General features: G+C 38.7%; 1 protein-coding gene across 7 annotated transcripts in view; it reads left to right on the top strand.

Annotated features, from left to right (window-relative positions):
• Positions 1 to 23,371, top strand: part of TCF12 (transcription factor 12) — a 169,060-nt gene that overhangs the window by 102,080 nt on the left and 43,609 nt on the right. For all 7 annotated transcript variants that reach the window (XM_068143910.1, XM_068143913.1, XM_068143912.1 and 4 more), the window contains exons 8-9: positions 12,227 to 12,362; positions 15,430 to 15,482. In XM_068143910.1, coding sequence (XP_068000011.1) covers positions 12,227 to 12,362; positions 15,430 to 15,482 — 189 coding nt within the window. The remainder of the gene's footprint in view (positions 1 to 12,226; positions 12,363 to 15,429; positions 15,483 to 23,371) is intronic.

Below are 23,371 nucleotides of genomic sequence, written 5' to 3' on the forward strand. Positions count from 1 at the left end.
GTGTGTGAAAGCTTCGGGACTGATCTTTCTCAATCGGCTGGTGTAGCCCCTAAGTAGCAGAATGGAAGCACGTCTCTGCAGTTGCTGCTGGGATGTTTTGCTAAGTTTTAGCCATTGTGCTAGACTAATAATAACGTGCTTTGCTGTGGTGTTACCTGTAAAACAGCAGTAAGTGTGAGTTGCCTAGTTGGAAGGTGGAAGAAGTACTGGACAACTGTGTAAAACAAATACATAGGTTTTAAATGCACTTTAAATATGCTAATTATAGAAAAGCATGGATGCTACCAGAAGGACTACTGTTTTGTAATTTTAAAAGAAATGGTAGACTTTACTTAGGTACTAATAAAGGATGTCAGATTGCATCTGTTACGGACCCACAAGGTTAGGCATTTTATTTCTTTTCCCTCCTCTGCTCCCCCACCCCCACTGTATCAGTTAAAAAAAGAAATTTCCTCCTGCTTATTGTTGGCATTTTATTTGTGCCCCTGGGCATCTTGATCCAGTTGGAGGCGTCCCTGCTCACTGCAAGGCAGTTGGACAAGATGACCTTTGAGGGTCCCTTCCAACCCAATGCACGCTTGAATCAGTGATGCTTCAGACAGATCTTCACAGTGAAGCAGAAAAATACATGATATTCTGGACCCTTCTTACCTGTGAGGCCTTAGAACAAACTACAAACAGTGGCACTTTGCTTCCTCACATAGGCTTAGAAACAGTATAGAGTACAGAATGTCTATTTAAATCTAAGTAATACTGAGTTGTGGAAATATGGGGGGAAAAAAACCAACCAGAGAGAGGCTTGTACAAGTGTGGGGTTTCTAATACCAGTGTAACTGTAAAGCTGACAAACTGATTTTATTTTGTAAATTTTCACTTTCTTTTTAATCTCCTCTGACACCTTTGATACAAGGTGTCTTCTCAAAGCAGATTTTTACAGCTGAGCTATCTATCTCTGAGAAACATGGCTTCTGAAGGAAAGGCTGACACAATGTTAACTGAAGCAGCAATGATGAATTCTGCCACCTGATACCGTTTTAAAAGGCTGTGGTGGGGAGAGGCATGTCTTGTTTAAGGGCAGATGGCATGTTCAACTTTGCTTCATTTTACTTCTCAGGTAAAACCAAGTGATATTAACTTTCTCTTGGTTATGATTTGCTACAAGTGAATTACTTATTGTGTTATTGGGGAAAATACCTCCTGCCTCTCAGCAGATAAGGAGCCTGCATACCTTTTTCAGAAGGTGCACATACTGGGCACAGGCTAGATGGCTTTTTCCAGAACTGGAGGTGACCACCTGCAGTTAAATGGGTAAGACATCCTCTGAAATAAAACAGGTAGTATTTGCTAGGAATTAGGAGTTCAGGAAGGGATGCTATTTCTGCAAGGGGAACAGGTCCACAAGAAATCAGTTTGAATATCTTAAGTAGGCAAACTATTACTTCTTTTTGCATTTCTTTCTCACACTTTTTAGGACTGGCGAGATTTTTTTGCCTCTCCTTTCAGTTCTTGATTGTATTTGATTGTACTTAAGGTAATAAATATCCTGTAAATAAATTAATATATATATATTTTTCATTTATCTGTATGTATTTCATATACATATATAAATCTTCTGCATAAGGAAGTAAAAAGCATGTTACACCATGAAGTGCAGACAGAATTTCTTTGTCAGTTACTGTTTGTCTCCAACTAATCTTACTGCCTCAGAACTAGATGCTTCTCAATTGCAAATTTATTGTAATATTGAAGGATGGGGGGAAAGATGAGATCAGTTCTCCTAGCCATACCTGTCTGTTTGAATGAGTTAGATTGTGCTTTGGATTTTCTTGAAGTGTTTATTCCTTTTGCCTATAACTACTGTACTATGTTGAGTAGAATTGGGAAGAGGGAGATAAAAGTGGTGTAAGCAACCTGTTACTTAGCATTTGCCACCTTGGATGGGCTAGGAGAGATGGCAGCTTGAGCAGATAGTCTGTGGACAGAAAGAAGCACATGACAAATTTACCATTTTGATTCCTCTTACAAGGAGCTAAGCCATCAACTTGCATTGGTTTCAGCTGTGTTGTGTGCTTTTCAGTCTGTGCTCCTGGTGGCACTGATCTATAAAGAGCAGAGAAAAAAATATAACATTTATTAAGGAGAAGGGATTGTATCTTAAGATATTTACTGGGCTTGTCTGTACATTCATTAGTACCATAGTCTTGGACTTAGCTTTCATCTGGTCGTATGGGTCCTTCATGTTAAGTTTAGCCATTATCTGGTTGCTATATTAATGATAGTTTTGGTACCTTCATTATGTTATGCATTTTCTGACTGGATGCTTAGAGCAAGTGAAATTTTTCCTTTGGTTATGTGGGAGAGGAGTTGCACAGCTTCCCCATACTGTGTATATGAAACATTCTCCTAATGGTCTGAAATCTTTTGAAATAATTTTGCTGAAGATGCAGAGAGAAACAGATGCAAGGATAGTTTGAGCTTTATAATGTCCTTCATAGTCTGATTTCTGTAAATAAGATTCAGCATAAAATCTTTTATTATAATGTTAACTTCTCACACTGGAAAAGCAGAAAGGCTGGTACCAAAAAAATTATGAAGCAGATGAATAACTCTTCAGCTGCTTCTCTTCCGACATTTTGTAGTTCTCCACAAACCTTGTGCTTTTGTTATAATCACAGTAAGGAAGCTGTTCAAATTACTGTTTTCATGATGTAGCAAAAACATTCAAAGGCAAAGGGAGGGGAGCCTGACCTGTTATCACAATGCTTAGTAATGCCTTCCTAGAATTCACTCAGCAACGCAAAAATACCTTGCCTGGGGGAATGAGCAAAGACAAGCTGAGCCAGCATAACCTTGGGGACTGGACACCAATATCAGCAGGGTGATGCTTTTAGAAGCAGACAGGATTTGTAGTCTTGCCAGTATGCAGTATCAGTGTATGGAAGCCATTATTGCAAGAGAGATTGAAGGGACTCACTCAAAATACTTGTACTAGTCAGGTTACTTTAAAACAATTTCCTTCCTTTTTCATTTAATCTTTAATCCTCCCATTACTGGAAAAAAAAAATGTATGGAATTCTGACTAAACTTCTTCCTTCTCCCACCTCTGTCTCTATGCTCAGTCTCAATATATTTGCACATAAACTGAATTATCCACGGTAGAAGATCTTGCTTCAGTACACATGTTGAGTAAGTAGCTCATGTTGATCTGGTAAAGCTTTGGTGAAAAAGAGAATATATTGATACTTTGATATTCTTTAATATTAACATTAATTGGGAAGCCAGTAAAACTAAATGTCTGTTATTTTGTTTACGATGCTGCATCACTTCAGTATTTAGTACCCTAGGTAGCTGTTTTTTACTCCAGTGAGCTAGATTAGCCTGATTACACTGGCAGGATGCAGTTGATGGATGACTGTCATTATCTTCTCAAACCTGCGTGATACTTTAGGTATAGGAGATGATAATTAAATTTTCAAGAGACTACACTGAGATTATAAGATCTGAGTATTTTTTTTTTTTAAATGAGGAATATGCTTGCAATTATCAGCATGTTGTTAGAGGATCCTCTCCCAAGACGTTCTATTAGCAACCCCTGATTTCTTTTAAACTGATCAAGAAAAAATGTTCAAGTTATCACATAACACTTTAGATATTGTTTTTGTTTTTAATTCCTGATGTTTTCCTTCTCCCGAAACAAACCAGAAATATATCCGATCAAATCTATTGGTAATGGCTTGAAGATGTACAGGTTAGCACAATATATTTAATGAAACCTTGTTTGAGACAAAACACTAGAGAGGATCATAATTAATGCCTCATTTTCTGCCAGTTGCTATTGATTACTCATTCAGGGCTCCTTTGTTCTCAAAATGGTAACACCGTATTTCACATTACTATTTGATGACATTCTCAGGATGAGATTCTTTAACAACATGCTGATAATTGCAAACATATCTCTGGAATTTAAATTTAAAATGAATTTACGTCATATGTCAGTGGTTTGTTTGGTTGTGTTTTTTCAAATTTCAGTTCCTATTTTGGGGTGCATATTCATTACAATTTCCAGAGTGGAGACTTCAGGAAAGTAAAAGTCAACACTCTGTAACTTGGTCATTTTATTTTTTTGCTTAAATGGCATAATGTGAAACTCAGGTGGTCTTTCTGCAGCCCAAACATCTGTACTGAACTAGCCTCTCACAGGGCAATTATTTTTTAAATGTTGTGCTCTGCTTTCTTTTGGAATCACAGTAGCAATATACACAACTTAGCTGGGGGATTTTGCAAGTTTAGCAGAGTTTGGCTTTCTCCGTTTTGTTACGTTCTTTTAAATAGATCATGCAAATCGTCAGGTTTATCTATGAGGCAGGATGTGAAATATTGAGACATTCTATACATGCTTTTAAGTCATCCAAATGGCTCACTGAATAAAAGCACATGCACACGAAACTCTTGCTCTACCCAGTGCGGCATTTCAGGTTTACAGCAAGGCAAGGGATGTGCTTTTAACACTTTTGTTTTCCTGCTTTAAATAGGGACAGCTGACTGCTGGGACTCCAAGCATAAACTTTAAAAGGAAGCTAATGCAGAAAAAAGAAAATCCAGTTGATGAGTTTACTGGGGGGAGGGATAGGGGAGCTGTTGTGGTTTCAAAAATCTATAGTTTGCAGTTGGTGAGTTGCAGCTCTCATTTCACTGCCAAAGCAGCCTGCCTTATTATGCCACTACAATGGCCCTGTCATAATCAGTTGCATATAATGGGCTAATGCTTCTATTCGCAACCGTATTATTCTTTTGATAGGAAATAATGAATAATGTAAAGGCACACAGTTTTATTTGGATTAAAATACTGCATAGTTTGGCTATGGCTGCACTAGAAAAATCTGAGTTTGTCAAAGTGTGTGCTAATACATGTGCATTTTTTAAAAGTATGAACAAGATTTAGACCCAGAAGCACAAGACTAACAGTCTATAAAGCACAAGACTAACAGTCTGTAACAAAGTTTTGAAAAGCTAAAGCCTTATATGATAGTGTAGTGTATGGAGTGTGTTTATTAAAAGTGTTTGTGTGTTCTGCAGGATAGCTTGGCTTTCCTATCTGTGTAGCCTAGATGCTAGAAATCTTCAAGGAATATTGAATAAGGACATCTGTAAGGCCTTTACTTGTCCACGTTTTATACTGAAGTAAGAAAATCAAAGAAGTGTTTACCAACATTTTAGAATTCTGCTGGCCTATGTCCTAGAAGTTCATTGAAGGCAGAGCAGTATTTTGGCATCAAATTCTATCTTTGGGGCTCTACAGATTTATAGAATTGGGCTGGAGAAAAGAAAACTTCTGAAGTAGCCAAACGCTTTCTTACGTTTATGCTCAAGTTCTTTGAAAGAACCAATTGAAAACACTTAAAAATATGTTGAGTAAGGAGGGTTGTTTTTTAATCTCAGGCATACCATTTTGATATAAGCATATTATTTTGTTAGTTTGAATGGAAGCTAACTTTGTGTGCATGTAAGTGCAGCTGCAATACAAAGTTACTTGTTTTCTGTGACAAAGGTGCATAAATGCACCCCCTCATCCCGCCATATGTAGATAAGATTCTTTTCCTCCCACCTCGTCCTTGCAGTGTTTGAATAGATGGCTCCCTTGCATTTAATTCTTATAAGAACTATTTTTTTTTAAAAAGAACCCCTTTAAAGCATTTGTCTGGATAGTGGCCCTTGTAAAAGCCTTGATTTTTTGGATCAGACCACGATGGGCCCTGGGGCTGTCAAAACTGTTTCTCATTTTTTCATAAAAAGGCTAAATTTGAAAAGCAGTCATGTTTACCTCTTTTTCCCTGTTGTCTTTGAAATCAGGTTTGCTGTATTCTTAGTTGAACATAACAAAAGCCTTTTCCTTTTTTCTTTTTTTTTTTTTTAAATTCTTTTTATATTATATTCTTTTTTTTTTTTAAGGTTGGTTATGGAACACATATTCCTTAGGGAGTGTATTGCTTTAAATACATTCTTGTTTGTCTTGGGGCTTGAATATGCCTTATAAAATCCAACAAGGCAAATTTTTAAGGGTGATGCCTGTTTATTTATAAGGGTAATGCAGACAGGACTTGGCAGTGTTCAGGAGAATAACCAGTCATTGATTATTCTTTAGTAATTGGATCCGTGCTTGGCAGATGAGGTTCGGAGGGAGCGTGAACATTCTCTGTGGAGACTGCTGCGTACTACGATGTAAGCGATCTGCCTCTGTGCAGGGACCTTGGGCACTTAGGAGAAGCTTGGTGTTGATAATACAAAGCTGTTCTGCTATCCTCAGTGGTATTTTTGTATTCCTTTCTTTATCAGATGCCCTCAGGAAAGGATCAGTCCTAATCAATATTGCTTCTCAATTGGTTCAGACAGGCAGAAAAATCAATAAGCTGAACTAATGACATCTATTTTTATTTTATTTTGCAAGACTGAGGAATGATTATAAAAATTTAAACAGATGCTTCATTTGATTGTGGGTATTGTAAAATAGGGTGATGGGGTTTTCCCCCATTTAAAAAACAAAACCCAACAATAAAAAAACCCTGAACCAGCAACACAATATAGATCAGGAAACTTAACTATTGAGTATGTTGTATAGCTTGAGATTTACTGAGTATGTGTAATACAACCTGTACACTTTATGTTGTTGTAGTAGCCATGATGCTTTGAAATTAAGGGTCTGGTGAAAATGTCAAGAACTGCAGTACTTAGGACAAAAGCAAGATTAGCAAATGTCGTGAGGTGAAGGTTGAAGGTTAAGTCTGGAAAAAAGATAGAGACGTGCCTTTTGGAATGACTTGGCAGAAATGAAGAGTGTTTTCTGAATTTTTGGTTATTTTTTGTTGTCTTCCTTTCCCTCCCCCTTACCGAATAGAAGAACAGAGGAACTAAGAATCCTCCCACCTGTTTCTTTGGGGGCGTCTTTATGCATCCCCTTGCATTTACAAAATCAGTGCCAATGATCAGGAGGAGATGCTGGCAGGGAATAAGGAGGGTTGTCTTCTATGTGAACGGAACATAGTTCCTAACTGTGTTTCACAGCTGCTTTGAGCAAGCAGGGCATAGACTAGACGACTTCCAGAGGCCTCTGCCAGCCCCAGTGGTTCTGGGATTTTGTGAGTGACCTTGCTTTAGCTACTTGAAATGACAACTATGACAATATTTCCTCCCCTTCCCCACGGACTATGTAAAGAAATTTTCCTTCAGTCCTGAGTATTCTTGGGGTGAGGGTCAGGTCTTGGGCTAAGTGTAGAACTGGTCTCATTTCTTCTTTTGGGTGGTGTTTGGAGGAAGTGCTTTTCACAAAATGTTGCCCAGGTGTCCTGCAGAGTGTTCTCCACTAAGTCTAATAAATGTTTAGGCAAGCATCTCTACTAAATTCAGACTTGAACTATGTAAGCCAGCTATTCTGATAATCATGTTTTCTGCAAAACAAACTCTTGCTTGTCAAAGCCAGAAATTACTGAAACAGTCTACATGCAGAATGCCCCCTCCGATTTCTTCCGTACCCTTTAAAGATCACCTTGCTCCTTGTAAGGGATCTCATTTTGAGTTTCATGTTAATAGTTCTGATTTTAAGATGAGTTTATTGTAAGAATAAGAACGAAGAAATTAAGTTACAGGAAAACTTTTGTTGTGCTTTAACATTTGAAATCATCATTCACTTTGTTCTTCAGACTGTGATAGACTTGTAGGAAATAGTTAACACTTCTGGACCATCCTGTAGTTTGAAACAGGATGACTTTTGCACATCCCACTCTTCAATTAAAATAGAAGATTTTCATGCTCAAATTAGTCATCAGACAAGTAAAAGACAGACATTTCAGTAGAGATTTGATGCAAACCCATTTATCTAGAAAAATGCATTCAAGATTATTGTTTATTTTTATATGGTCTGTAATTTTATATGAATTCTGGATTTTCTGCTAATTCTAGTGCATTGCAAGTTAGAAGGCATTTGGTATCTTACTGAGAACCCTGTGAGTTAACTTCACCTTTCAGAAGTCAGAACACCAAAATAACCAGCTTTTAAATGATCTCATGCAATCCAAACCCCATATTTGCTTATGAATGAGGGTGTTCAGGCCTCAGAAGAAAATGTGTGGAGGCTAAGAACAGTGGCCTTTGAGTTCAGGTGGGCTGCTGTTGGCCTAGAAGGCAACAGCATAGAGCAGATCCTACCATGATGCAGTCTGCAGGCCTGCTTGTTTAACAGCCTTTCAAATCCACATGTGTGTGGGACTTTGTTGTTGAGAGCAGTTTGAGGAGGGGAGGAAGGTTGTCTTGGGAGCAGTGGGACTGAAGGAGAAACTTTAGAATAGAATAGAATTAACCAGGTTTGAAAAGACCTCGAGATCATCAAGTCCAACCCATCACCCAACACCATCTAATCAACTAAACCATGGCACCAACTGCCTCATCCAGTCTCCTGTTAAACACCTCCAGTGATGGTGACTCCACCACCACCCTGGGCAGCCCATTCCAATGGCCAATCACTCTTTCTGTGAAGAATTTCTTCCTAACATCCAGCCTAAACCTCCCCTGGTGCATCTTGAGACTGTGTCCTCTTGTTCTGGTGCTGGTTGCCTGGGAGAAGAGACCAACCCCTACCTGGCTACAACCTCCTTTCAGGTAGTTGTAGACAGCAAGGTGGTCTCCTCTAAGCCTCCTCTTCTCCAGGCTAAGCAACCCTAGCTTCCTCAGCCTCTTCTCATAGGGCTTGTGCTCAAGACCTCTCACCAGCTTTGTTGCGTTCTCTGGACACATTCCAGCAAGTCAACATCTTTCCTAAACAGAGTGGCCCAGAACTGGACACAGTACTCAAGGTGTGGCCTGACCAGTGCTGAGTATAGAGGCAGAATGACCTCCCTGCTCCTGCTGGCCACACTGTTCCTGATACAGGCCAGGATGCCATTGGCTTTCTTGGCCACCTGGGCACGCTGCTGGCTCATGTTCAGCCTACTATCAACCAGTGCCCCCAGGTCCCTTTCTGCCTGGCTGCTCTCCAGCCACTCTGTCCCCAGCCTGTAGCACTGCATGGGGGTTTTGTAGCCAGTGTGTAGAACCCGGCACTTAGATGTGTTAAATCTCATGCCGTTGGACTCTGCCCATCTGTCCAGCCTGTCAAGGTCCCTCTGCAGAGCCCTCCTACTTTCTAACAGATCAACACCTGCCCCCAGCTTGGTGTCATCTGCAAATTTACTGATGATGGACTCAATCCCCTTGCCCAGATCATCAATAAAGATGTTGAACAGGATGGGGCCCAGCACTGATCCCTGGGGGACACCACTAGTGACCATCTGCCATCTGGATGTGACACCATTCACAACCACTCTCTGGGCTCAGCCCTCCAGCCAGTTCCTAACCCTTCACAGAGTGCTGCTGTCCAAGCCATGAGCTGACAGCTTAGCCAGGAGTTTGCTGTGGGGAACAGTATCAAAGGCCTTGCTGAAGTCCAGGTAGATTACATCCACAACCTGCCCCACATCCACCAGGTCAATCACCTGATCATAGGAGGAGATCAGGTTAGTCAGGCAGGACCTGCCCTTCCTAAATCCATGCTGGCTGGCCCTGATCCCTTGGCCACCCTGTAAGTGCTGTGTGATTGCACTCAAGATGACCTGTTCCATAATCCTGCCTGGCACTGAGGTCAGGCTGAGAGGTCTGTAATTCCCTGGTTCCTCCTTCCGGCCCTTCTTGTGGATGGGCATCATGTTGGTCAGCTTCCAGTCATCTGGGACCTCTCTGGTGAGCCAGGACTGATGAAAAATAATGGAGAGCAGCTTGGTGAGCTCATCTGCCAGCTCTCTCAGCACCCTAGGATGGATCCTGTCTGGTCCCGTGGACTTGTGGGGATCCAAGTGGCTGAGTAGGTCTCTACTTTCTCCTGGATTACAGGGGAACTATACTGCTCCTTGATTCCATCAGCCAGCTCAGGAGGCCAGTTGTCTGGAAGACAACCTATCTTGCTATAAAAAATTGAGTCAAAGAAGGTGTTAAGTACCTCTGCCTTTTCCTCATCTCTAGTTACAATATTCACTTCCATGTCCATTAAGGAGTGGAAGTTGTCCTTGCCCCTCCTCTTGCCATTACTATATTTGTAGAAGGATTTTTTGTTGTGCTTCACAGCAGTGGCCAGTCTAAGCTCTGAATGGGCTTTTGACTATCTAATTTTTTTTCCTACATGACCTAGCAACATCCTTAAACATTCCATGGGTTACCTCACCTTCCTCCAAAGGTGATACACCCTCTTTTTTCCCTTTAATTCCTTCAGAAGCTCATTGCCCATCCAGGCTGGCCGTCTGCCCTGGCAGCTAATCTTCCAGCACATTGGCACAGCCTCTTCCTGTGCCTTCAAGAATTCTTTCTTGAAGTAGGTCCAGCCCTCCTGGACCCCTTTGTTTTTAAGGGCTGTTTCCCAAGGTACCTTCTAAGTTAGTTCCTTAAGTAATCTGAAATTCCCCCCTCCAGATGTCCAGAGTGGAGGTTTTGTTGCTGCCCCTCTTAGCTTGACTGCAAATTGAGAACTCAATTATTTCATGGTCGCTGGACCCCAGACAGCCTCTGACCACCACAATCTCCCACCAGCCCTTCTTTGTTTGTAAAAAGAAGATCAAGCAAAGCCTTACCCCTGGTAGGCTCACACAGCAGCTGCGATAAGAAGCTGTCCTCCATACACTCTTAAGAACCTTCTAGACTGCCTCCTCTCTGCTGTGTTAAGTTCCCAGCAGGTATCTGTCAGGTTAAAACTTCCCAAAAGAACAAGGTCTGGTGATCTTGAGACAGCCTCTAGCTGCCTATAAAGTAATTCATCAACCTCTTCATCCTGGTTGGGGGGTCTATAACAGACTCCAACCAGGATGTCAGCCTTGTTCGCCTTCCCTCTAATTGTCACCCGCAGGCACTCAACCTGATCATCCTTAATCTCTAGTTCCATGGCATCTAGAGCCTCCCTTCACCCCTTCTCCCTCACCTGTCTCTCCTGAAGAGCCTGTAGCCATCAATTACAGTGCTCCAGTCATGTGAGTCTTTAACTAGGCAGCACTTCAGGTTTGTTTTGGTATAAAAGTTAGTTCAATCAGTAGGTTCTGTCTTGGCATCATCAGACAACTGAAATGCTAGTGCCATTTGAACGTAGGCAAAACATAACTCTTGCCCTGCCGTCCAACAGCTGTGCCTCACCTCCTTTGCCCCCTGGGAAGACTGCAGTATATAATGACCAAGCATGAAGAAATCAAATCACTGCCTTCTGAAGGCTGCTGATACCATGGTGACTTTAAAACACTGTCTGATTTTTGCAGATATTAAAAGCAAAGTGTCTTTAGTGGTATGTAACACAGAATGGATGCTGCTGTATGAGGAAAGCTGTATGCAAATGCCAGGAGTGAAGCAGAAGTGTTTGCAGTTTTACTGCCTGGTAGTGTCATGTTTTCTGTACAAACTTTGGTGGGCTTCACTGAAAGTCTGGAGATTTTCAGACTAAAAGAAGGTTCATTGTAGCATCAACCGTGGAAAATTACATTCTCAAAAATCACCAATGTTCATTTCAGTTTTACAGAAGAAGTCCATGTAGTGTGAGACCAAACAATATATCATTTACTTGTTAAGTGTTTAGAATGTTTTCATACTTACTGCATAGAAAGGGAACAAGAAAGATAGGGCTCAACTTCATCGTTGGTTTGAAGTTTTTTTTAATGTCATGATCTCTGTGTTCTGTGCACTAATCTCATGTTCTCTCCTTTGTGCATGATTTTTTTACAATTATTCCATATCTTTAAGGATGTAGTAAGTCTGAATTTCTAAGTATGTGCTAAAACCTAACATCATGTTATAAACTCTTAGTTTTTCATCAATTTTGTTTATATTGTGTAATAGAAGAGGTGTTATGTTGCAAACTAAACAAAGAATTATATCTTTTATTTAGAGTTTAAGCATTAATTGATTCTTTCAGATGTTTTAAACTGAAATGGTCATGTTTGTTTCAAGGCTCACAGCCAAACTTGCTGTGTTTCTGAATTCTGTTGCTGTGTATTTTCTGAATACTATTTTTTTAAGTCAGCTTTTTTATTTTACCTTGAAGACCTTCACTAAAAGCCCAGTAAATTCTTAAAAATGCCAAGAGCAGTATGTGTGGTTAATAGTTTCTTAGCCCGGTATACTAATAGCCAAGTTATTACAGCAGTTAATTTTACTTTTCTCTGTTTTACAGTCTAGTCTGCTTCGGTCTGATATGGGGCTTGGAAGTCCAGGTCAGCTGTCCTCCTCTGGAAAACCTGGAACGCCCTACTATCCATTTTCCGGTACAAATCAACGCAGAAGACCGCTTCATGACTCACCAGCTCTTGGTGAGTAATATGGACAGCTTTTAAAACTTTTGTTCATGATTCATTTCTGCAGACCTTTTCTTTGACAGCTTGTTTTATATATGCCGGAGTTTGCTCTGTGAGGAATTCAGGCAAACTGCTATATGAGAGATAAACTTGAATTATGAAGATTTTCTTTGAGATGCTAGTTTGAATTCAACGCTGGTCAGTATTGCTTATAAAACAAACAAACCCCAATAAAACCCATAATTGCAAAAGCAATAATGACAGATGGGTAGGAGCTGATGACCAGCTGAGTGCCCTTAACCCATGCCATCATTAACTCCTGGAAATGCCTGACCTTGAGGTCATTACCATTATTTAGCAGGGGAAAGACACAAAAGGGAAACAATTATCCTTTTATATGCTAAAAGTAACTTTATTCTGGACAATATATAGTTCATTGTAATTGGTTCAACATGCCTTTAAAGTTTGTAGTAATTTGAGCTAGTAGTTTATTCTGAAATCAAACTATCTTGCAAAATATGCAGGCAGAAGCTTGCTTTAAAATTGTTACAATCATATGACAGTATTAATATTTTCTTCTGCATATGCTTAGAGACAAATGGAAATTCTGTACTTGGTCATATTGGTAATATTTCATAGCTCCAAAGAATTTTTTTATTGAATTAAGGCATCTTGAGTGAGCCAGCCAGCTCCTCTGTCATTTCTGCTGTAAGATGATCACAAATAATAGGGTGTGCAAGTTGAAAAAAAAATTCTTTTTGGTACGAAAAGAGGGTCTGTAACGTGATACTCTGGTTTAAAAGCTACCATATTTTGATGTTAGCTTGTTATGTCATTAGGATTACTGTAGCTATATGCTTGGGTTTTTAATGCCTCTCATTGTCTGTAGTACTTCTGTTCCATAATAAAATCTTAGTTGTTGAAACCATATAACTGAAACCATATTTTATCCAAAATAACATTTCAGCAAATGCAAATTGTTTCTTGAAGTAACTTAAGTATGAACTAGAAGTGCAAACTCCTTGGGCACTAAAATAGTCCTGAGCATGCTTGAAATTTTTTTTTTTTTTAACATCTTTAATTATAAATATGCAACTTTGGAACTTTACCTTTAGATGTGTATTTTTATGCATGTAGGTGTTTTAAAACACTGGTTTTGTATAACTTTCTAACCTGTTGTCAAGACAACCGCTGTTTAATCTGGGGTTGTCTTTATTTAAAAATAGATTTGTAAGTATTCATGTTCCTCAGAATGAGAATCAAACAGCAGTTCTTCAGATCTGTTTCAGAGAAGGAACAGTCTCATGCAAGTTCAGTAAAATTGTTTGCCACTTGGAAGCATGTTTGAAATTTGGTAGAAAAGAGATGGGGTTTATTATTCTAAGTTTTAGTCCCCATCGAATTGGTTATAGTGAGAAACCATTAATACTGATAACAGTAGCCTGCACTGGGTTTGAGTAATGGGGGCAGTTAGAGAGTGACATTGGTTGCTGGACAGATAGTGATACTGATGTGGGCAGAAGGGTATGGAACAATTATACCTAAGCAAGACTGTCTGATTTCTGCTACATACTTGAATATATGATGAAGTTAATTTCTTCTGAAAATTGCATAGTTTGGTAAGTTCCACATATTGTTGAATTAAACAAAATTAAGTGAAGTGTGGTGTTTTCAGAGTAGGAGTCCTATTTCTTTTTCCTTGCAAGTAAAGCTCAGTTGATGTAAACCCATTCAGATTGGTAACAACATGATACTCCTCTTTCTGTCATTGCCAAATCTGGGGGACCATAACCTGGGAACTGTCAGGTGGCAGTTACAAATTTATGGAAATGTTTTTTCAGAACTGACAGGAAAAGGGAGTGCACTCTTATAGCAAGTCTTGTTTCCAATGACAAGAAAAAGTATGTCTGAATTCTTTTTTTTTTTTTTTTCCATGGACTGATTAATTGTTGCAGAGCTGCTGCCTGAGAATTTAAAGCAAAGTCAAATTATAGACATGTTATCTCCAAGAAGGAGTAGCCTGACCAGGTCTTTAATAAACTTTAAAAATTGGACATTAAAGATCATTGAAACCAAGCAGTGTTTCCTTACAGGTGACACTTCTGAGTGCAGTGTTAAATAGCTTTTCTGGTAGTCCTTTTATTTTCTTTTGAACATGCCCAATGGGAATGATCATAGTAAAGATATTCAGCAGATATTGTAACCATATCTCACTTTTTTCTTGTCCTTATAATAAAACAGTGGTTAAATAGTCTACATGAGAAAAACAAAACCAGGAATTCTGTATTTTAATCGGAGACTGAGTTGGTCAGCTGTAGAACTGGTAATCCAGGCAGATACTTGTCTTTGGAACATCATTTCACTTTTAGTTTGCATTCATATTATTCAGATTAATTGCGTTAGTGACTGAATAAACTGCTTCAGATTTTTTATTTAGTTAGTAAAATTGCTGGGTTCTTTTGTGATGTGACAGTTAGTGGAAGGAGGAGACAGGTATCCTACTTCCAACTATACTATTAGGTGCACATTTGAGTTGTGTGGCTTATATTACTTAAAAGTAATTAGCTCATTAGATTTGCTATCCATTTAACAATCTTGGTATGGTCTAAAAGCTATAGAAATTTAGATCACATGAGTATTTTTAGAGTATAAATCATACTTTTAACATGCCATAAATTCTTGGGTTTATAGTTCTATCTTTACTCTGAAGTGCAGGAAGGAAAAGCTTTTCTTCCACTAATCACTCCCATTTTCCTCCTTTATATATCTCAAAATGTGTTTCTTACTAAGTGTATATAAGGGCATCAGTGCACCCCATCAGTTTTAGTGTTCCTAGGAATAACTGCTTTCCTCATGGAAAGAACTGAAAGCAATCATGTAGCAAAGCTTTATTTTAGAGAACAACATCAGTATGTTATATTCTTGTATTGATGTGAAAGACAAGTTTCATTGGCACATGAGAAAAAATTCATGGCATGGAGAAATAATAAATCCATTGTGGAAAGAAAAAAGCTGTATAGCCCAGCTGTTTCTTCCTTTATTCCTGTAGATATTTGATGAAATATTGTTTTTCTATGTACAGATCCTCTACAGACAAAGAAAGTAAGAAAGGTGCCCCCTGGTTTGCCTTCTTCTGTAAGTACTACATTTTTTTATTTATAGTAAACAAATTGGGTTAAATTGCACTCTCTTTACCTGACATACATACAAATGTCCTAACTTTAGCACCAGGAAGGCTTATCCGCTGGACATGAACAGCTAGGCTAGGTAATTGGGAGTGGTTCTGGAGGACTAAGTACATATTTTATGTGGAATTTTTAGATTTCATAGCAGTGATTTGTAGCTTGCTCATATGCTCCTACCCACTTGTCCCTGTCATTTGAATTCCTCTCTTGGGAAGAGAGCTGGGCCAGGAGCTGTCAAAGAAGATCTCCTGTACAGGTCTTTTGATGTTTAATTAGTCATTATGTTGCTGAACAGGAGGACAGACAGAGATTAATAGCTGAGAATCTTAGAAATTTACATTTGTAATAATCCCAGTGGAGCTGAAGACATTAAGATTCGGAGGACATGTACAGCTCAGCTTGCCTCAGTAGGACTGAGGTTATTAATATGCATAAATCACTGAGTCAGATGTTCATTGTGAAGCCCTGGTGGATTTTAAAGCCTTCATTAAGCCTTTCCTAACTTCAGCCTAGCATCAGGAATGCTTTCAAGCAACTAGTTTGTTGATCCCTCTTTGCTTGAAAATTTATCCTTCGAGAATAAAGGGCTTTGATGAAAAAGGTTGGAAGGGTTTTGGTGGAAAAATCATTAATGGCTGTGATAATCTAATGCTATAGGGGTGTTTGGTGGTATTAAATATGCTTTATTCTTAAAAGGAGGAAAATTGTTTATAAATGAATCTGCATTTAAAAATCCACGTAAAGTGAAAAATCCCCAGTGAAGTGAAGGACAGAATTCTTTTTTTTCCCGGCTCAGAACAGGCAGGAGGGGAGGGGGAAGCCCCGCTGCCTTGCCGGGTACATCTCTTTGTTGTGGAAATGGCTGTTGGGCTTTTATTTGGCAGTGCTTAACACACGGGCGCAGGTGCACTTGGCTGAGTCATAACTCAGAGCCGGATGGGCTGAATGGAACATTCTGCACAGGCAGCAGCAGTACAGTGGGAGCAAAATGGGTCTGAGCTTTCTATTTTGTATTGAGTCTGAAGGACGGATGGTGTCTTCTAGTCCTTGCATCTCCCGTTCTCTCCTCCCTCTCTTTCCTTTCTCCCTCCCCCTGCTTGCGGTGATATATACAGAAACTGGGATCTGAAATCTTATTTTAACCATACTTCCAGATGGAGCCGCGATAGTGTAGACAGCCTGGGGCAGCTGTGCTCTGAACCTGCAGCCTACCTGGAAGCCAGGATTGCAGCTGCAGGCACTCTTAGGAGCTTTTGCTTGCATAAGCATTTGGGCCCCACTAGAGGCTGAATAGCTGCTTGATAAACAAAATGAACACAATGCCTCAAATCATTATTCCCGAGGCCAGGAATATTCTTCTTCTTCCTTCCCCCCCCTCCCCGTTTTTTGGTTTTTTGTTGTTTGTTGTGGGGTTTTTTTTCCTTCCCCTCCCCTCCCTGCAGCAGCAGCAGCTAAAAATAGTTTAGCAATTTACATTTTAACAGTTGCTTGTTATGTAGGGTGGCTTTACAGTCTAGCAGATGATTTCTGCTAGATTAACAAAAATATATTTAAAATGTCAGAGAAGCTAAAACACATAGCAGTGCAATTTTCACATAATTTATTACTGTAATTCAAGGCGAGTAATAAAGCTTACATTACATGCTTAGTATTTAGTAGCGTCAGCCAGGTAAAGACATCATTTTTGCAAATGAAACATTTCTCTCACTTCTCTTACCGGGCTTGGATTTTAAGCAGCAGTGTTTTTCAAACGGTTTTCATTTCATTCTTGTTCTGAGAGAAGAGTGGAGACAACAAAACGCTGATAAATTTTATTCGCATCAACATTTTTACCAATCTGCACAATGAAGCGCAGTTACTGTGAATAATCGGGGATTGTGATGCTGCAGGTTTCTAGTGCTGTTTCTCTGTATTGCAGTGCCGAACAGAGCCTGGAAGTAAACTGACACATCTTAAAGTGGGGGGAGGAAAAAAAAAAGTGACATAAGATATGCTGTAGAAGATGACACAAAACTGAGTTTCACTAAGCATCATAGGAAATTCGAGTAGATAATTCTGGAAGTTGTTTTAAAGAAGTCAGAATGTATTGTGGGAAAGATAAAAATTGATTTAGCAAATAGGCAGTAAAGAGAAGTTTAATTATAATATGGAAAGTGACAGGGAAGATGATACTTGATGTTATATATGTTTGGGGGGAAGGCTCGTTTGGTATTTAAATTGTGTTTCTGAAATCTTTTCTGCAATGTTTTTGTGTTAGCATAGGGCTACCATGTCCACAGACGCTCAGCAGTAATTTAATTTCCTAGTTAACTGTAATTTAACAACAATTTTGGTTGGTTTTTTTTTTTTTAATCTTTATTTCTTGGATTTGTAAAATATTCTCTGAAATTACTAGCTTTGAGTTTTATGCTACTTCACATGTTCTTATCTGGACTTTATATAGTTCCAGAGAAAAGTGTTAATGAATTGTTTAGTTCCTTTCTAGAATGGAAATCAATCTGAACTTGTCCTTTCACTGTTAAAATTAAATGCACCAGGCAAATGCATTTTTAAGTTTTCCCCTCATAAGTTGCTAGGTGGTGAGTCATTACCCAAAACATTTTGAATGCAAGCATTTATGTTAAACTACAACTGCTAAATTTAAAGCCTTATTGGGAGGATAGAAGCTAAAAAATCAGTAGGTTTTTTTTCTCATGTTAGCTTAAGCCAGGCTTGAGGGAAGACAAAGATTATGATGCACTGTTTATATTGTAGTGGGGGGGAAATACTGTTAGGTTATCCTCAGAGATTCAGAACTGCTGTAATTCTGAGAATGTTCTTCATTGTAGGAGTTAACTGTAACTAAGCCAAGAAACTAACAACATGTCACTAATTGATGGGGCTAAGATAGGAAGAGCAGAGTGTCAGGCTTTTCAAAGAGCTGCTCAGTCTGCGGAGGGAGAAGAAAGAAGAGTAAGGCTTACTTGGAAACACACTGGGAGATTGCCATCTAATTTTGGAGAGGCTATGAGCAGGAACATACAATTTACATATGTGGTTGGAAAATATTTCAAACTAGTATTTATGATTAATACCATAATTGGTAGCTACTGTGAGGCCATAATTCTAAGGAAAGGTGCAAACACAGTTCATCATACTTTTGCCATTTAAATAGTCTCATGCCAGAGAAATAGCCTGAAATACATTAGTGTTTTGATGATTTTATTTTGGTTTTGTGGTTACAGTAAGTCATCTGTGACACACAGGCACAAATGTCTGATTATTTTCTGGGTAGTGTAATTTCTAATTACTTTTGTTATTTTAGACTTTGCACAGTACCTGAGATTATCAGTTAATATTAAACTTTAGGCTGCTACTTACTCATTTGGCAAGTTGTTACTATGTGTTTTTCTAAAACCAGAGGTCTTGTAAATTAAAACTCTTGTTTTTCAATATATTTAAGACAATTTATATCTAGATTTTTAGGGGTTCACCCTGTATAATGTGCATATAGTCCATGGGTACTAAGTTATCAAGAGATTTCTTTATGAAGCAAAGCTAGAGAAAACTTGATTTACATGTAAGAAACTTCTCTTTTGGTGTCATGCTAGTCTTATAAGACTGAGCCTGAGAAATGTATTTTAAGATGTGTCTCATAAAGATACCAGTGGTACCAGAAGAAAAATAATAGATCCTACCCTCTTCTGTGCTCCCTCCTTCCTCCATCCTTCCTGCAGGTAAGTGGAAGTGGTGGAGTGGAAAACGATTCAGTCTTCTGAATATTTATCTGAAACCAGTGTTTTGAGCCTTTAATGTTTAGATTGTATTAAAAATAATAACATCTGCCAAGCTGAGTGGACTTTCTTTAGAGAATTATCCTCAATGTGTATTGAGGTAGCCTGGTGTAAAGCAACACCCTTTTATGAAGTCTGTGGCTCTGAATTAAAAACTTTGGAGTGTCCTGTGTAGCTACTTTATGTGATGCTTAGGTGTCTGTAATGTTGTTTAACTGGCCTTCTATTGGGACTTTTTTTGGGGGGGGGAGGAGCTAAAGATTGTTCCCACTGGCCAGAAAAGGTGTCAGAAAAACCCAAACCAAACCCACAAACCCCAGTATTTAGTTTGTTCAGAGCTGTTTTGAATTGCCTTGCACAACCGATACATTCAGCTGTCACTTGTCTTTAGTATCCAACACTTTCAAAGGCAGCAGTAAATTGCCTGACCCTTGCCTCTGATGCAGTGTGTTTTAGTAGGTAATTTTAAGTAACAAAACTGGGCAAATAAATCCTTATGGATAATGCAACACAGAACTTGTAATTTCCTCTTGACTAAGTCTTCCATCTTCCCTTCTGCTTTTTGCTTGTTCTTTGGTCACTTGAATCAAATGTCGCCATGTGCATCTGTGGGCTTGAACAAAAAGGGAATATATAAAACCTCCAACCCTTAAATTGCTGCCAACCCAAGTAAAAGTATTTCTTTGCAATTTTGTTTAATAAGTAAAAGACCTGCTTTTCTGATTAGATTATTGTAATTGTTTCCAACATGGCCTTTATTTGAAATGTATATGAAAACAGCAGTGCCTAGATTGTATCATGCCACCCACTCTACTATATGAGGACATTTAGCTGTCATTAAGCAGTCCATTTGGAAGTCCTGTTGTGAGGGTTCAGATCAGGTTCCCACTCAATTAGGGTGAAGATACTTAACTAACTCTCTCCTAATGGTTTGTTGGGGGGTTGTTTGGTTTGGTTTTGGGTTGGGGTTTTTTTTTGGTTGTTGTTGTTGTTTGGTTTTTGTTTTTTTAATTGCAAGTGGCTCATTTTTTCCAACTAACTATCCTGCTCTCTGTGGTGAACTGTTGTGAGGTTGTTAAATTGAGATATCTTCTCTGTGGAAATCCTGCATATACCTATGTGACGGATGTCTAATGATGCCAAATCATATTCTAGTGTTTGGATTTACTGGAGATACTTTAGTTTTGACGTTTTCACAACATATCAGAATCAGCATATTAGGTTCTCTTAAAGTGTAGATCTGCATACAATCATTTTAAATCTGTGCATAGTTCTAAAACTTACCTGCAAAAAATAACGTGACTGAATTGCAGTGTCATTTAGGCAGAAGTTACCTGGAATGGCTGTAGCACTGCTTTACCTCGAAGATTAATGTCTCCAATGCCATAAATTACTGTGGTGGTTTATAATAATAGATAAGGATAAAAGCTTTTCTGAGGACTATTTCTTAAATGTCCTTTGACAGTACTTGTGGTTTTGTTGGGAAGACTTCTCTAATCCCTGCAGTCATCTAGAAAAGTGGTGAGCAACGCTGTGTTGTTAGACTTTCATGTGCTGTTGAACTGAGATGTTTCTTTTCAATTGCTTGCTCAGCCCAAATGTTAGGCAGGTTGTTTTGCCTGTGACTGGGCCATTTGTCAGAAGTGGGTGATAAAAAAAATTATTTATTTTTCAAAGGAATGGTACTGAACTGCCTAATCTTTAAATGAAATTTCAGACAAAGATGTGTGTTCACACATGGAAGCAAAGAAACCAAATTGAATTTCCTCTTGGTTTAGTCCCACAAGAGTTTCTTGTGATGTCAAGGCATTTAAAGAAAGGAAGTTGACCAGGCTTGGAGATGTAGTTATGGGATTCCATACCATTTGCACTGATAGCTAGGATTAGTTGTTAGCATTTTTTCTGCCTGTAGGGAAGTCGTAGGCAGATTCCTGACTGCATGACAGAAGGATTCATGGTTTGGCTTTTGATGGGCTGCTTGGCTTAATTTGTGAAAGAGTTTTTTTCTAAGCAGCAAGCTGGAGTACAAAAGAAGGCAAGAGATGCAGGGAAATACATGGTGAGGCACAACTAGCTTTCTGCGTTTTAACAAGCAATCTTCTAAAGCTTCTCTGACACCGAATTATTTAATAAATTCCAAAAATGTGTGTTTTTATGTATTGGGCAGGGCTCAGGTTTTGACTCTGGAGCCACCTACAGGGAGCTCACACAAATGCAGGTGTGGTTGCAGGGTTTTGGTGAGGGGAGAAACTAATTCAGTAATCAAAGAGTGGAATGATGCTAAGGTTGGACCAGCAGAGGGACCCTTTAATCACTTCTTAATTCTTCAAATAAATTTTCTTGTACATTTTGAGTTGATGTTGCAAAAAATTGTAATTCAAGTAGTCTTCTGGCAAGTTTCAGTCACAGTCCTGCTACTTCATTTTAGGTTTGAAGATTCTTTTAGCTTCTATACTTATTCTTAGATTTGGTAGTTTTTAGCACACTTGGAGATGATTATTCCATCAGAGGCCATCATATAGTCATTTATGCCTCAGGATAGTAAACATTGTTATTTACTTTTTAAGGTAGATTTAAGTGAAGATGTTCATATGGAGGCTTTTAAACCTTAGGTACTTAATATTTTCAGCAAAATAATAAAATTTGCTTCATTTGAGCATTATCAAAATTGCATTTGAAAGATTTGGAAAAAAGGGTTTAAAACCACCTGAGATAAGTTGTTTTATGTTAGTACTGAAGGATGTGACAGCACTATTCCCCCTCATTCTTTCCATTCTGGTAAAATATCTGGATAAAAAACTTAAACATCTGTAACTCAATATTATTTGGAAAACTACTGAAAGAGAAATTTCCTATCTGTAGTTTCAAATGTGTTTAAGAAAAAAAAGAGGGGGGAAAAAAAAAGCCTGCCATATTTTTACCCATACTGTCTTAGGTAACTCAAGTTCTTTACAAAAACAAACAAGAAAAAAAAATGCCAACCAACAACCACAATTAAAGACAAACCACAGCTGAAGACAAACTTTTTTGAAAAGGAAAACCACAAAAATATTTAAGGTCTTGCGTAGATGAGTGAATGAATTTGATGAAAACATCTTTTAGATATCGAGAGGTAGGGGGAGTCGCCTATCAAATGTAGTCCACTGGGTTAAATTGTCTTCCATACAATTAGTCTGCTCTGTCCCTGCATACTTTGTGGTTGGTTAACAACAGAAGGCTTTTTAAATAAATTAACATTTACTTAACTGATTAATGAAATAGAGGACAGGATAATGAGCAATATGTTTTCCTCTTAAAATGGACAGGTTTGCTTCTGAAGACATACAGTTTCGTCTGTTCTAACAGATACATTATGCATGATGTTGAACACATCCTTTATCAACGATCCTAACTGGATCTGGCCTTGCCATAGTCAATCATCATAAATGCTTGGTTTTAAAATAAATATTGGGAGTCCCAAGATGCGTAGAATTGTTTGCTTTTCTGTATGGTGCAAAAGAAGTAGTTCAGAGTGCCTACGCATATTTTAATTAGCAACAGGCTGGTTAGTATCAGACTAATTCTCTATGAATTTGTTTTTTATCCTCCACTCCTTGCCATTATTTCATCGGGCCATCAGTTGGGGTCTGTCTCTCCTGTTCAGGTTCCAGTTTTCTTAGAACTGATAAGAATTTAATCACTTGTGAAACTTCTGTTCCTCTGTCAAATGTGGTTGAAACTGATAAGTTACAACCTTATGGTGGAGTGGGGTTTAAATAGGAGACTTCTAGAACAGTTCCATTGCTGTATTTCCAAAGATATCGGGTTAATAACCTCAACCCTAAGAAATTAAATGCAAATTAGTGAGAACAATAGAACTGGCATTCTCTTCAAAGGCAGGCTTGGGCTCTTAACAGGGTACCATGTTTTCAACAGGATTGAAGCCAAGTCTCTGTGAGGAAACTCAAGGATACTTTGGTTTACAGTTCACGGTTGCTTATGTTGGTAAAAAAGGAACTTGAGTTTCTAGTTGCACATAATTCTTGTAAAAGGGTTTGCTGCTTTTTCTGTTTGAATAGAGCCATTT

The sequence above is a fragment of the Melanerpes formicivorus genome, unplaced genomic scaffold (genome assembly GCF_026170545.1).
Source record: "Melanerpes formicivorus ecotype bairdi unplaced genomic scaffold, bMelFor1.0.p_v2 SCAF_10, whole genome shotgun sequence".
In the NCBI taxonomy this organism is placed as follows: domain Eukaryota; kingdom Metazoa; phylum Chordata; class Aves; order Piciformes; family Picidae; genus Melanerpes; species Melanerpes formicivorus.